At 48.2% G+C, this 15789-nt stretch overlaps 1 protein-coding gene across 5 annotated transcripts in view; it reads left to right on the top strand.

Moving 5' to 3' along the window:
* ITSN1 (intersectin 1) overlaps positions 1 to 15789 on the top strand; it is a 103385-nt gene that overhangs the window by 12457 nt on the left and 75139 nt on the right. For all 5 annotated transcript variants that reach the window (XM_082278841.1, XM_082278840.1, XM_082278839.1 and 2 more), the window contains exons 2-3: positions 14054 to 14113; positions 15346 to 15438. In XM_082278841.1, the coding sequence (XP_082134967.1) occupies positions 14086 to 14113; positions 15346 to 15438 (121 nt within the window). In that variant the 5' untranslated portion in view covers positions 14054 to 14085. The remainder of the gene's footprint in view (positions 1 to 14053; positions 14114 to 15345; positions 15439 to 15789) is intronic.

The raw sequence follows: 15789 nt of genomic DNA, 5'->3' as shown, positions 1-15789 counted from the left end.
CTGTCAGCAATGAAATGAATTTCAAAGAAAGACGCACAGAAGAGTCTCCAAATTTTGAAGTAGATGAGCAAAAGACAGAACTTAGTCCTCTGTGTAGTCTGATTTGGGCTACTGGCACAGGGTGCCCAGAGCAGCTGGGGCTGTCCCTGGATCCCTGGAAGTGTCCCAGGCCAGGCTGGACACTGGGGCTTGGAGCAGCCTGGGACAGTGGGAGGTGTCGCTGCCCATGGCACTGGGTGGAATTAGATGAGCTTTAGGGTCCTTCCCAACCCAAAATTTCTGTGATTCCATGATTTCTGGCTTCAGCTCTGCCATGCCAATCTGTGTTTCAGGAAGTTTTTCCTCCCTTTCTCATGGTTGTTAGGCAGTAGGTGTCTTCCCAGTGTTCCCTGACAGGTTCTAGTGCACGTTGTCCTGAGGTGTTGTTTTTCCTCCTCAGCCTGCAGGATTTGCTCTGCTGCCCAGGTTCTTTGCCTCATTCCAGCCTGATTCTCCCAGCTGGTACCTCCAGTTCCTGGAGGATTTTAACGCAGTGCTTTGACACCGTATTGGCTGCTGGCAACTAGGATTTGGGAGGCCCCTGCAAGCCCTTGTTTGGGGCTCTTAAACAGGAACCTTTCTTAAGGCTGAGGGAATGATCTCAGGGTTGGAAGATGCAGATTTTTCTGCTGGGCCCAATTCAAAAATCTTTCTCCTTTGTTCATGTTCTGAAGGAACGGGAGGTGCTGTTTGGGTTTTTTTTTCCCTTTCTCCCTACTCCTTGAGCATTCCAATTCCCAGCTGTCCAAGCAATGATTAAAAGAGCCATAGACAAACATATACCCCAGATACTTGTGTTATTCCTTCATTTGTCCTCACTTCAATACCAAGAGTTGAAATAATCAGTAAGATTCTTCAGCAGGGTTTGAATCCATGAGCTGTTGCCATATAGAACTCCTGTAGCTTGAAAGTTGTCATGGACAATGTTTGCTGGAGAACTACAAATAAAAAGTAAAAAGAACAGAGTGTTTGAGTAAATGGCCTCTTCAATGTAGAGTGTGAGGGCATCTCTTGCTGGGGGCCTTAATTGAAGATTATTTGCTGCTGCTGTTTTCTTTAACATATGAAGTGGCATTTTTTTATACTGGATTTTTTTTTCTTGTGTAATTTGGGGTTTCCTTCTTGAAAGTTGCACCAGCCCAGCTGAACATTTGGAGGAGTGCTCTGAGTGCTTGGGTTCTCAAACTGTCAGCAGCAGCATTTAAGCAGATGAGAACTGAGGCATGTTCAGGTAGTTTTATCTCTACAGGTACTTAATTATTCATTTCTGTGAGAAAGCAAAGTGGATTTGATGTAATAAGTGCTCCACAGGGCCTGGTCCAGCTGGTCGCAGCTTGGGAACTGGACACGTCACCTGGAAAATGCTGTGAATCATCCGTGGCATGTTCAGTGCCTCCATTGGTTTTGGATCAGGAAAGTACAACCCCTGGGATCAACCCAGGCTGGCATGAGCAGAAGGAGCAGCCCTGGGAGAAGGATTGGGGTGCTGTGGGTGAGTGCTGGACCTGCCCCAGCCCAGAGCCCCCCCCCCGAGCCCAGGGCTGAGCCCCAGCGTGGGCAGCAGGGAAGGGATTGGCATGGTGCCCCTGTGCCCAGGTGAGAGCCCACCTGCAGAGCTGCCCCAGCCCTGGGACCAGCACAGGGAGGACGTGGAGCTGCTGGAGAGAGGCCAGAGGAGGCAGCAGGATGAGCAGAGGGATGGAGCAGCTCTGCTGGGAGGAAAGGCTGCGAGAGCTGGGATTGTTCAGCCTGGAGAGGAGAAGACCTCACTGTAGCCTTGCAGTACCTGAAGGAGCCAAGAGGAAGCATGGAGAGAGACAATTCCCAAGGGCTGGAGTTGCAGGACAAGGGGGAATGGCCTCAAAATGAAAAATTATGGGTTTAGATCAGGTATTAGGAAAAAATTCTTCCCTGTGAGGTTGGGGAGGCCCTGGCACAAGGTGCCCAGAGAAGCTGTGGCTGCCCCTGGATCCTTGTAAGTGTTCAAGGCCAGGTTGGATGGGTTAGGGTTAGTGGGATAGTGGAAGGTGTCCCTGCCCATGGCACTGGATGAGCATTAAGGTACTTTCCAAACCTTTCTCTGGTTCTATGTATTCATTTTCCTGGTGTCAGTGGTGGTTGAGTGTTATTACCCTTTTCTTTCCCCAAAGAGGGGCAAGTTAATTTTGAGGCAAAAGTTCAGATTCCTTTCTCTGCAAGTAGCCAACTCTCCACCCCAGTGAGTTCATTTTGGGTTTTCTCTTTGCTTCAAGCACCAGTAAATGCCTGTGGTATTTTTCAGGAGAATTGAAAACTTCACTGCTGAGTTTGAAAAAGGCTTTTTTGACTGATGAAGGTTTGATTGTAAATGCTTCAGTATAGGGTGGTTTTGAATAGCTGAAATATTGACAACTTAATTTTTCCTGTAAAATACCTTTAGGCTACACTTCTGCAGCCAAATGACTGCCATAAACTCTTGCTTGCTGTTTCAGAAGGTAATGATTGATGAAGTTGTGGATTCATCATTAGAATGCCAGTTTTCATTTTGAGGTCTCACTCAGAAGGCAAATAACCAGAAATATATTTTTAGCAGGCAGAGTTTATTTTGGAGATGCTGGCAGTTGCCAGCTCGCAGAGAATGCTGTGCTGTGCTGGAGCCAGGAGCGGGAGCTGAGCGGTTCCTGCTGGCTGCGGTGCCAGCTGGGAGAGCCTCTGCTCCTCTCGCTGCCTCCCCAGCTGTCCCCAGGCCCTGCTGGGGACTTCATGCTGCAGCAAGTGGCCCTTGAGCCAGCTCCTCTTGGAGTCATAAGACTCCACTGCCAAGGTGAATTGTCCCTATTTTTAACAAGCCAGATGGAGAAATAAAGGAATCCTGATCCACAGTCAGGAGTGGCAGCAGCTTCTGAAATCACCTGGATGAATTTGGATCGTTGGGTTTAATCCACTGCTGCAAGTATGAGCTATAAATTGTGCAGCTTGTTCCTCCTGTGCTATAAATTGTACAAACCTTTCATATCTGTCATTGTCAGGCACTGATCTCTGCTCCCTGTGAGCAGGTTCAGGACCTGAGGGAACAGCTCGAGCTGTGTCGGGGAGATCTGGGCTGGAGATGAGGAAAAGGTTCTCTCAAAGGTGCTGTCAAGGCAAGTCAGACCCTGAAGGAAACTTCTGTCTTCAGATCATTGTTCTGTGGTGGGTGTAGCACCATCTTCTGAGCAAGTTTAATCTCTGCCCAGAGGTGTGAACCTTGGAAAGCTCAGTCTTTGGGAGGTTTGACTGGAGCTGTGGGAGTTGGAGGGAGGGAAGGGATGAGTTGTGTTTATACTATGGAGTTGCTGTATCCTGCCCTTCCTGCTCTTCCATCATTCCTTGGCCCTCCTCTCCCTTACCTCTCTTTACTATGTTTCATCTCTTCACTTACCTTTTTTCTCTCCCTGTCTTTGCTGAGGAAACATCCTGGCTTGGATCAGCCCCAATGTGTCCAGCAGGACCTGGCCAAGGATTGTGCCATGTGCTGGGCACAGAGAGGCCCCTCGAGGGCTCTGTCCAGTTGTGGGCTCTTGGGCTAAGAGAAACCCTGAGGGGCTGGAGCGTGTCCAGGGCAGGGAAGGGAGCTGGGAAGGGGCTGGAGCCCCAGGAGCGGCTGAGGGAGCTGGGAAAGGGGCTCAGGCTGGAGCAAAGGAGGCTCAGGGGGGACCTTGTGGCTCTGCACAAGTCCCTGACAGGAGGGGGCAGCCGGGGGGGTCGGGCTCTGCTGCCAGGGAACAGGGACAGGAGGAGAGGGAACGGCCTCAGGCTGGGCCAGGGCAGGCTCAGGGTGGACAGCAGCAGGAATTTCCCCATGGAAAGGGAGCTCAGGCCTTGGCAGGGGCTGCCCAGGGAGGTTTGGAGTGCCCATCCCTGGAGGTGTCCCAGGAAGGGCTGGAGGTGGCACTCAGTGCTCTGGGCTGGGCACAAGGTGGGCATGGGGCACAGCTGGGCCTGGCTGGGCTGGGAGGGCTTTTCCAGCCTCAGGGGTTCTGGGATTCTCTCTTGTGGATGCAGAGTTCAGGGTGTCTCTGTAGTAACCAACCTGGTGCCGGCACACAGTGTCAGTGGGTGAGGATCAGGCTGTGACATCCCAGGAGAACCATTTGTGGGTGTACTTGGGCACTGATCATCAGTCAGCATGTTAAAAACTTGCGAATGTGAGGGTTTTAAGGAGGAGGTTTGTTTTCATAGCTGCCTTGGCTTTCTTTCTGAATCAAACTTGAAAGGTTTTTTATTAAGGGCATTATGCTGGGAAATCAGCATCATGTTACAATTTTGCAGTTGGTTTTTTTTCCCAGTCCAAGGCTGCCCCACAACCTTGTAGCAAATTTTCCTGATTACAGGGAACTGCAAGCCAGTCAACTTTTGAAGTACCCACAGGGGAGAAATTTGTGAGCTACAGTAAACAAACCTCCCCATACCACAGATTTGTGACTTACAGTAAATAAACCATTAGCACTAACAGCAGCCTTAATGTTCTTATCCTCTTGCAGGAAAAGGAATTTTTATCCTGGAAAGACGTATTAAAGCATTTCAGGACGGGAAAATTACTCTGCAGTGTTATTAACTGTCTAGAGTTCCTGGGTCATTTAGAGAAGGACCATAAGAGAGTTTTCCAGATCCAGCATGAAGAAGGCCCATGCACATGGTGCCTCCCTGCTGCATCCTTCAGAGCAGCTCCAAGTATTTACATGCTGAGGATGAGCATCTCTTTGCTGTTTGATTCAGGGCTCTTATAAAAAAGAGACCCTGCCTTCCATATCCATATTTTTCCTTGGAGTTGTTGGCTTTGTGTGCATGTCCTTGCTCTCTCTTGCACAGCCTGAAATGATTCTCAGCCCTTGGCAGAAATGCAGAGTAGCTGGAACTTGGGGACACTTGGAGCCGTCCTGTTGCTCCTCAGCAGTTCAGTGGTGCTGCTGTGGGGCAGAGCTAAAGCTGAAATCTGGCTGTGCTCCCAGTAAACTCTTGTCTTGACCTGTGGCTTTGTGTAGAGACCTGTGAACCTCACTCTGTTTGCTTTGGGGAAGTCTTGTTCCATAAATCTTCGCACCTCAAGTGCTGTGAAATACATGGAAAGTCTTCCCTTGTTTTGTGTCTGTTTTGCTCATTTGTTTGCTCTGTCTGAACTTGTCATTTCCACTGGTAATGCATCCAGCAGGATTATTCCTGGCCTTGTATCTTAACATTTGAAGAGAGAAGGATTGGATGGGATACTGGGGAGAAATCCTTCCCTGGGGAGGTCCTGGCACAGGGTGCCCAGAGCAGCTGGGGCTGCCCCTGGATCCCTGGCAGTGCCCAAGGCCAGGCTGGACATTGGGGCTGGGAGCAGCCTGGGACAGTGGAAGGTGTCCCTGCCCAGGTGCAATGGGATGAGCTTTAGGATCCCTCCCAACCTAAAACATTCAGTGATTCTTTACTCCAGCCAAGAATAGAAATTTTTCCAGTTGTTGTTGAGATGCAGGAGCCTGATTTATGTGGATTTGTGGGAAAGCACAATTGTCATCTGGAAAGAGAGCTTGGCACATGCCCTTACACAATTTTTTTTGTGCCATTCAAATGTATTGCAGTCAATTAATAATTCTATTTAATATAGAAATAGGATTTTTAGGTGGATTGTGCCTTTTAAAAATGTATGTGTATATTTACATATGTTCTATATGTATCTACATGTTGCATTTTATCTTGCAAACTGCTTGTTCTTTCCCTTATCCCATTGCATGTGTCATTTGCCTGGTTTTGTGGTCACACCTGGGATGGTTTTGCTCTTGTGTGAAAACTGGTTCTAGGCATTTTGAAGGGAATTGATCTCCTGGAACCTGGAAACAGGAAACCCTTGCTTTGGGATATTCCTCATCTCATGCAGTGAAGCCTTTTTTGCTTAATTTCTTTAGAGTGTGCTTAAGGATATTTTAAATAGGAGTCAGGAGCTCTAGCAATGGGGCTTTAGCATGTTTAATTCCTTGTTTAAACTTTATGCAGCCTCTGCACGCTTGACAATGTGAGAGGGTCCCTGACCTTCCCTATGAACTGGTGCCTGCTCAGCCCCCTTTGTAGTGTAAAGAAATCCCTTGATTTTCCAAATGCCCAAGGGCCTGTCATGTCCCTGTGAAAAACAGCCCAGGAAGTTTCACTGTCAGTTCCTCCAGCATTTGCATTTCTTCCCTATAAAGCTGCTGTTTCTTGCCTGTTGGACACCTTCTCCTGTTGGCCACCTGTGATCAACTGGTGTTGGAGCAATAGGGCTAAGTGTGACCAGAAGGAAGGTGCATAACAGAAATCCTGGTCTAAATGCCACAATTTAAGTCTGTTCTTGCATCTGAAGAGCTCCTTGTGTCCTGCAAAATTTCGGAAGACAGAGCTTGGAAGAAATTCAGAGCAAAATGTCCTTGGGTGGGAGATAGGAGCTGCCTCAGGCAGTGGTGACGTGGGCTGACACAGCTACTGAGATGCTGATAAGGCTTGGTAGACGCTGAATGATTCTCCTATTAAACAACTGTTTGAAAATCTGCTTCCCAAATCTGCCCCAGCAGAGCCCTGCACTTATGTAACTGGGAGAGTTCAGGAGAGCAGCTGCTTGCAGGGCACAGAGTGACCTCCATGAGTCCTTCCAAGGACAGAGCCTTTGCTTTCATCACCAGCTGCAGCTTCTCCCTGCCCTACCAGACCTTTTATCTGCTGGTTTAGCCTCAGAGGAAGGCAAAGGGAATGGAAGTGCACATCCTGAACTCTCCTGACTCAACACTTGTGCTGACTCAGGGCTTTTCCTTCCTTCCTACCCTTCCCCCAGCAGAGCTGTTACTTAGTGGCAGAGAGAGAAGGTGAAGTGAAACATCTCAAGAACAGCCGATTTTCTTTTTTTTTTTTTTAGTGTCCCCATTTGAAAGGATCAGCTTTAAAGTTGAGACAAGCATGTGGACTTTCACAGCGTAGCTAGGTTGGGATTAGGTCAGGCCTACAAGTGATTAAATTTGGCTGGAAGGCCACCACTACTGTCCAAGATGGATTTGATGGCTCTGACCTATTCCTTTGGCTTCCCTAATTCCTTTAAAAACATCAGGCTGGGTTGAAACATGGGAGGTCCTGCAGAGTTGTATCATGGGCATCTGTAGGAAAGGGAGGAAAGAAGTTTATCAGCCACTTCCTGGGATATTTCCATGATCTTCTTGATTTGGATGTGCTGCAGCAGTGTCCCCCTCGCTATAGGAGGTGGCCCGAGGTGGGTGGAATAGGTGTGAGAGTTGATGCAGGAATAAGGAAAGGGATAATCTGAAAAAAGCCATGTAATAATTTATTCTGTAGTTGGGCTGGTACTTGCTGAACTCCCAGACCAGATCCAGCAGAGATGAGGATGGGCCTGGAGCATCTACCTGCCCAGGAAAGGCTGAGGGAGCTGGGGCTGTTCCACCTCGAGAGGAGCCCCAGCTGAGAGGGCCTGTCAAACAGAACAGACTTGGAGGTCCAAGGGCACACAACACTTGCATCCAGCAGGGGCATCCTGCATCTCCTTGTCCTGCTTTCTGGATCATTCTTGAAGTTAATGTCAGCCAACAACTATTAAACTGAAAATAAAACAAGATACTTACTTTATTTCTTAATAAGGGGTTTAGAAACAGTTGAGTGATGCACTGGCTTTTCACTGTGTTAAATCTTCTAAAATAAGTGTCAGTCACCTCTTGAAAAGGGTGCTGTAATCCAGTCACAGTTCAGTTGGGACTGGAATTAGTGGGGGAATGCTGTCTGGATTAAAACAAGCCCATGTGTGAGAGATCCCAGGATCCCTGAGGCTGGAAAAGCCCTCCCAGCCCAGCCAGGCCCAGCTGTGCCCCATGCCCACCTTGTCCCCAGCCCAGAGCACTGAGTGCCACCTCCAGCCCTTCCTGGGACACCTCCAGGGATGGGCACTCCAAACCTCCCTGGGCAGCCCCTGCCAAGGCCTGAGCTCCCTTTCCATGGGGAAATTCCTGCTGCTGTCCACCCTGAGCCTGCCCTGGCCCAGCCTGAGGCTGTTCCCTCTCCTCCTGTCCCTGTTCCCTGGCAGCAGAGCCCGACCCCCCCGGCTGCCCCCTCCTGTCAGGCAGATGATCTTTAAAGTCCCCCCCAACCCAAACCATTCCATGATTCTGGAATACAGAAGTGACTCCTCAGCAGTTTGATCATTGCCACTGGTGGTGAAAAACATCTGCAATGGGGAGTTGTTTTGTTAATCTCATCTGGGTGCTTGGCACAAAGTAGAAGAAATGGCAGGACTTGACATTTGTGAAGGTTTTTACTTTCCCAGTGATTCCTGTAAGGAGCAGAAACCCTAAAAAGTTTTGCAGGCTGGTGACTGTGTTAAAATCTGATCTCCAAAGAGCAAGGATTAGAATTCCCTTAATGGCTCAAACTGCTTTTGTTTGCCAACATTGATCCAAAATTACCAGGTTTTGCTAAAACTCTTTGAGTGCCTTGACTTGATCCTGGTCGTTCCCATGGAACACTTGCAAACTCCAAACCCTGCTGTCAGCATGGGACACTCTCATCTGATGTCCTGCTTGGAGGGATTTTGTTGTCATTTGGAATTCGTGGAGGATGTGGGGACTTTATCTGGTTGGGTTTGTCTCTTTTTTTTTTTTCCTGTAGGAGGAGGAAGGTGACTGATAAGTGGCCTCAGGAATTAATTTTGGCATTCAAATCAAGAATTATCTCATGAGAAATTGTTTAGGAATAGAAATGCTGTGTTGCAGTTTAGGGAAAACAAAAATAGGGTCATTTTGTGTAAAATGTGTTTGTATAAAGACACACAGCGCTGAAATAGCTCAATTATTCTTAATTTATATGTCCTGTGGCTTTATTGCAGTTGTCTCTGTAAACATGGTCTCAGCAGAGCACAGATAACTTTAAATAGAAACTCTAATAAAGTTCTAAGCAGTGTTTTTAAAGTCGATGTATAATACATTGTGAAAGGGATTTTCATGCATGTCTGACTCCTATGAATAAATGTTTTTACTGGAGTTATTTTCAACCTACTTATTTTTTCGAGGTAAAAACTTTCAACATCAGTACTTAGATATGATCTAGGATTTATATATATGGGGTTGGTCTCTATGTGGTTCAGTTTTATATGAACAAGTTTTAGGGTTAGGGTTTGACCCTCCTTGTTTTTTATAAGTTATATAAATACAAGCACCACTTGTGTATAGAGTATTGGTTTATGAGAAGAAATAATCTGCAGTAAGGATCAAGAATTTGAATATTTCTGGGCTTAGCAACAGCAGTGTAAGGTGGAAGAGAGAGGGAGCCCTGACAGCTGAGCTGGCTGAGCAGGGCCTTTTCTCCCTCACTCAGAGCTGGGGGTAAGCAAATGTTTCTCATGAATGTCTGTTTTAACACTCTGTGTGTGGGAAGATAATTGTGTAGTGATGGAAGTTCCATTTGTACATAATATAAAAGTGGTGCTGTTGGAGTGCCTCGGTCCTGATGTTTGTTGTATGCTTTCCATCCCTGTGCCAGGGGGGCATCTCATCATCCCCCGGGTCAGGCATGGGGAAAGGCTCCTTGTGCTCTGAACTGCATGGAAAACCGTGGCTGGGGAGGTTGTGGAAGGCAGGAGGCTTTCCTCTAGGGAAAGGTGTCCCTGTCCATGGCAAGGGGTGGCACTGGATGGGCTTTAAGTCCCAACCCAAACCATTTCATGCTTCTGTGATTGCACTCCCAGACTTTTTGGGCTTTCCACCTCCCAGGTGACACACAGGTCAAGCCCCTGAGCACGGGAGATGTTCAGTGCAACTGGAACAACTCTCACAACAGGGTCCTTTCTGCCTGCCTGGAACAGCACAGGCCAATAACCCCAAGCAGAAGGAAATCACACAGAGATCTGTGGAATGGTCCTGTGGGCATTCAAATTATTGATCTCCTGGAATGTCATTGATCTGTCACACTGCTCTCCCTGACCGGGGAGCACCAACACGCTCCAGTGCCCCACAGACCTGACAGGAGGGGGCAGCGGGGGGGTCGGGCTCTGGGAACAGGGACAGGAGGAGAGGGAACGGCCTCAGGCTGGGCCAGGGCAGGCTCAGGGTGGACAGCAGCAGGAATTTCCCCATGGAAAGGGTGCTCAGGCCTTGGCAGGGGCTGCCCAGGGAGGTTTGGAGTGCCCATCCCTGGAGGTGTCCCAGGAAGGGCTGGAGGTGGCACTCAGTGCTCTGGGCTGGGGACAAGGTGGGCATGGGGCACAGCTGGGCCTGGCTGGGCTGGGAGGGCTTTTCCAGCCTCAGGGATCCTCTGACCTTGGTGGGGCCTGTGGGATGGCTGCTGTTGGCACAACACTGGGAATTGGAAAGCTGGAATGTTTGCCCTTTCTGGAGGGTTGGGAAGTACAGAACTCGTGACTGATCCCAGTGTTCAGTGGTTTATACTCTGTGGATGAGATGTGGATCTCTATTCTTTAGGGATGAAGGGATTTATGTTGGAAGGAGGTGTTTAATGTTGGATTGATTTGGCAAATCCCAGAGCAGCAATGGCTTAAACTCTTTTGTGACAGGCACAGGTGAGTAGCTCAGTGTTCTTCGTTGTGCTCTCTAGAAGCAGGACACAGTATCTGTTGCATCTTCTGACTCTTGTGCAAAATGAACCCTTTGATGGTCTGACTGTTGGTCACATTTCCTTGCTGACATGATTTTGCTGATGGTGGGAGTTGTGGGCTGGCTTCCCAAGGGAACTGTGTGCGACTGACTGACGGTGCAGTTGTGGTTCCTCTTATCGTCTCCCCTTCTTCCTGTTTGAATCATTTTTGAACTTGTTGGTCAATGTCAGTTGAATTTGTTAGAGTTCAAAGCTGAGATTTGTAAGTTCCTACAAATACGAATATCAGTACTTGGAGTGAAATCACAGCTTTCCTGAAGGGAAGGGATGGTACAGAGCTCAGCTTATCCAGCCCAGGTTTCTGGCAGCTGTCCGGGCAGTTGGTTCCTTCATGATTTTTGTTTTATCCCACTATGGGTTCTTTCTTGGGGATGCTGGGAGAGACAAGGAAGGCACAGGAGTGGAGTCAGTGCTGCTGGGGAACTGGTAGAGAGTGGAGAATGTGGAATGCACATCTAAACAACTGGTTACTATTGCCAAAATAAGGTTGGAAATTGAGATGTCAGTTCTGGCCCTCACTGCAATAGAGACCTGGAGGGGCTGGAACATGTCCAGGGCAGGGAAAGGAGCTAGGAAGGGGCTGGAGCCCCAGGAGCGGCTGAGGGAGCTGGGAAAGGGGCTCAGGCTGGAGCAAAGGAGGCTCAGGGGGGACCTTGTGGCTCTGCACAAGTCCCTGACAGGAGGGGGCAGCCGGGGGGGTCGGGCTGTGCTGCCAGGGAACAGGGACAGGAGGAGAGGGAACGGCCTCAGGCTGGGCCAGGGCAGGCTCAGGGTGGACAGCAGCAGGAATTTCCCCATGGAAAGGGAGCTCAGGCCTTGGCAAGAGCTGCCCAGGGAGGTTTGGAGTGCCCATCCCTGGAGGTGTCCCAGGAAGGGCTGGAGGTGGCACTCAGTGCTCTGGGCTGGGCACAAGGTGGGCATGGGGCACAGCTGGGCCTGGCTGGGCTGGGAGGGCTTTTCCAGCCTCAGGGATCCTGGGATTCTGTGCTATTTTTTGTGCTTTACAATACATATATATGATAATTTATAGTGTAACAGCTGTACCACATGTTTTTGGGGATAAATAATACCTGGTCTCCATCCCTGAGCTCTTCAACCCTGAAAATAGAATCACAGAACAACTGTGGTCAGGATGGACCTCGAAAGACCATCTGGTCCAGACAGAGTTGGGGCCCCTGCTGTCACCTCCTCAGTCATGCAAAATGAAACCTGTGGTTATGGAGCTTGGGTGACCATCAGCAATAAACAGCAAACTCCAGCATATTCCAGTAAGGGAGATTTGTCTTTCCCTCAGTTTGATTCCCGTTGTTTCTCTGTCTGCAGTTGATTTTGGTTTGGGTTTCAGTGTCTCAAATTTAAACAGAGTTTTCTGCTCCTTCTCTCCATTCCCCCATCGTTATTTCATCTGGCTTTGTATTTTTCTCTCTTTCTTCTCTTTTTTCTCCCCCTCTGGAAGTTCTTTGGAATAGTTTCTGCTTTCCTTGGCATCCAGCATGGGGCTGGTATTCAGACTTCCCACTCCCTCTCCTCTTCCTCCTCTGTTCAAGGTAAAGGGGAGTCAATTCTTTTGGAATCCTGGCAGTCTGTGGAGGAGGATCTTCCCTGAAGGGCTGAGCACTGTAAATGCTCTGCTGGTTCCCCTTGTGATAAAAAGGAAAAGATAATATGGAAACTGCCCGGGCTGTGAGAGGAGGCACTTCAGGGAGTTCTGCTTTTGGTTTTTCCTGTTTTGGGTTGGCTTTTTTGGGGGAGTTTTTTGTTTGCTTGGTTTTTGGTTTTGTTTGGTTGGGTTTTGGTTTTGTTTGTTTTTGTTTCTTGTTTATTTTTGTTTATTTTTTTTGTTGGTTTGGTTTTGGTTTTTTTTTGTTTGGTTGGGGGGGTTGTTTTGGGGTTTTTGTTTTTACTTTTTCCTCCTTTTTTCCTCCTCCTTCTCCCCTCCTTCTTTTTTCCTCCTTTTTTTTTTTCCTTTTATTTTTTCCTCAGGGTTTCCTTGCAGTCACAAAACCCAGCGGCATCACAGAGTTCTTGCCCACAGCAGAGTACAATAAGAAAACGTAGGCAAAGATAAAAGTGCTGATCTTTCAGCACTTCAGGAATACTTTTGGGAGAGCCCCACACCTCAGGGAGCTCGTTCTGAACACTCTGGATCCTGGTGCCTGGAATTTGAAACTTTGGAGGTAACACTTGCTGTGCACAGAGCAGCACCAGCTGCATTCCCTGGCCTTGGGGACAAGCATTTGGAGTCACGTGCTTGGCCAAATTACGAGGAAAAAGAATCAGGATTGTGTCCATCATTCCCTAAATTCCAACTGCTGAGGAGCCTGGCTGGCAAAAGCACCAGGGGTTTGTTCAGGGACATCTGGGGAGGGGATGCAGAGGAGGTTCCCAAGTTGGAAGCCAGAAGAGAATGTGGGAAGTGTGAAAGGGGGATGGGGAGGGGAGCAAACAGGAATTCAGACAAAAGGAAATTGTTGGTGCAAGTGAATGCCTTTTCTTGGGGATATTGATAAATTTCTGCTGCTGTTCAAGCAGCCTAAATTGTTCTCCTCCTGATTCTGTTCCCTTTGCCTTTCTGCTGTTGCCTGGAAGACACGAGTGGAATCTCGCAGGACAAGAGGCCGTTGCTCATTGTTGTGCGGCTCCGGTGCTGGTCATTGTTCCTTGGCTCAGGCAGCTCATGTCAGGCTTTGTGTGCAGCAAGAAAAATGTTTTTCCTTTTCTCTGTCCAGATTAAATTTGGAGCCTGTGTAGTTGCTTTGTTTGCAGAGCCAGTGGTGCTCTCCTGGAGGCTCTCCCCCCCTCCGACGGCACCTTGGGCACTTGGTGCTCCTCAGATCTGGAGCTGGGCTGGGGGTAAAGCAGCCTGGAAATTGAGTTTAATCTTTATAATGTATTTGGTTTCAACAAAGGGACACTGAGCAGGGCAGTGCTTTTTCTGTCAGCAATAAAAACCAGATTGCTGACAATGTTGGCTTTCAACAGTTGGAAATGGAACCAGTTTCCCTCCTAAGTAGAGCAGGGATTGTAGCATTCAGGAAACTCATGGAGCCTGGAGCAGCATCCCTGGGTTCTGAGTGAGCTCTGTCCTTCCCTCCATCACTGATTTATAAATAAAGGCTGGTTTTGAGGCCATTCTTAAAGCAGAACTGAAATGTAGCTGTTTCCTGGTAGGAAGATGCCCTCATGCATGCACAGGGAAGTGCAAAAATGAGACACTGAGTTCTGTAAGTCACAGTTGGTGTGGGAAGTATTGATACATTCCTGCTTCTTCACTGCTTTTTTTTTTTTTCTGTATTTTTTCTATAATTAATCAGACAGAAAATATAGGGAAAATGGAAGATAACTGTGTTTGAATATCTCTTTATTATTTTTTTTTCCCCAGGCATCTATTAACAAGCTAAAAGTGACAGAACCATGGCTCAGTTTCCAACACCTTTTGGGGGTAAGTGGTTTCTGGTGTGTTCTGAACTGTTCCTATGTGCAAAAACTTGGCATAGATGTGTTCCTTTCCAAGAGTTTTCTACAGGGAAGTATTTGTGCAGAGTGCATCTCTCTGAGCTGAGAGTTTCTCTGATTTGTGATGGCTTTGCAGACACCTCTCAGCCCACAGCACAGCAGGGCAGGATCGCTGTGTCCTGTATTGATCCCTTCCAGCCCCACGCTCTGTCCCTGCAGGGCACATCCAGGCCACTCAGCCCCTGCCAGTGGGGCACCACCTCATTCTGCTCCACTTGTGCTGGAGAAGTGCAGATGCTTTTCCCTTTCAGAGTCCTGGACTTTTTAATTGCTAAAAGGTCCAGCAGATGCCTTTGGGTGTTACCTCTTCCAGTTTTTTTCCTTGTTTTCCCATCACTCATGTTTAGATTAGAACAAAAGTGACACATTTTTAGCTCTTCATTTACACCAGGGGAAGTTGCAACATCTGTAACTGCAGTGAAAAATCCAGGATGGGCCCTGGCAGTGCAGTAGGGACAGTATTTTTGCTATTCACATGAAATCACAGAATCCCAGACTGGTTTGGATTGGTGGGACATTGAAGCCCATCCAGTGCCACCCCTGCCATGGCAGGGACACCTCCCACTGTGCCAGGCTGCTCCAAGCCCCAATGTCCAGCCTGGCCTTGGGCACTGCCAGGGATCCAGGGGCAGCCCCAGCTGCTCTGGGCACCCTGTGCCAGGGCCTGCCCACCCTCCCAGGGAAGGATTTCTTCTGTATAACTCACCCAAATTTCTCCTCTTCCAGTCTGAAGACAAAGATTTTCCATCTGTGCTTGTCCTGTCACTCAGTTCCTGATGAACAGTCCCTCTTCCTTGTAGGCCTCTTCAGATCCTGGGAATACATTTGGGAGTTCAGTTTTGCAGCTGATCTGCAGAAGGATTACAAAGATAAATGTCAGTGCTGAATCAGAGTAACTGCTCTGGTTCCACATAAAGGTTGCAGCTGTTCAGGGCTTTTCTCTGGGCAGGGTTGGGTGGGGTATTGGGGAGGAATGAGGTGCCTTTGCAGGTAAAGGCACTGGAATTTCAGCTCTGTGTGTGCTCTGGGGGGCCAGTGACCTCCCACCCTTGGGTTGTTTGCAGAGGCCCAGAATGATATAATTGCAGTCAGATATCAAAAGAGGGTGGTTTTTAGGTAATGTTTCTTTATGTCATTTCTCCATTTCTTTTGAACCAGGCAACCTGGATATCTGGGCTATTACTGTGGAGGAGAGAGCGAAACATGACCAACAGTTCCATAGTCTGAAACCAACAGCTGGATTTATCACTGGTAAACAAACAGTTTTCACTTTTAATTTTGTTTAGTTAAATATTAACTGGTGAGCCTAAACAGACAGAGCTGCCTGGGAGACATATGGGCATAAGAATTAGAAAATTTGAACAGGTATTTCTTATTTTGTTCAAATGCCTTGCCACATCAGCCCCAACTTTTCTGTTATTTTCTGGTATTTTCTCTTCCCTATCCTGCTACGGAAGGGAAGGGAGTGATGGGTTCTGTGTCTGTGCCTGGGGTCAGCCCACCACACTGAAACTGTGATGAATGAAAGGTCTGATTAAATAAAGGTGTGTCAATTTAACTGAAATCGGGTTTAGAAATTCAGTTTGTAAAGCACTGACATCA

This window comes from Coloeus monedula, assembly GCF_965178545.1.
Source record: "Coloeus monedula genome assembly, chromosome: 3".
Classification (NCBI taxonomy): Eukaryota; Metazoa; Chordata; class Aves; order Passeriformes; family Corvidae; genus Coloeus; species Coloeus monedula.
Note: the sequence above shows the minus strand (reverse complement) of the source record. Positions and strands in the feature narration are given on the sequence as shown.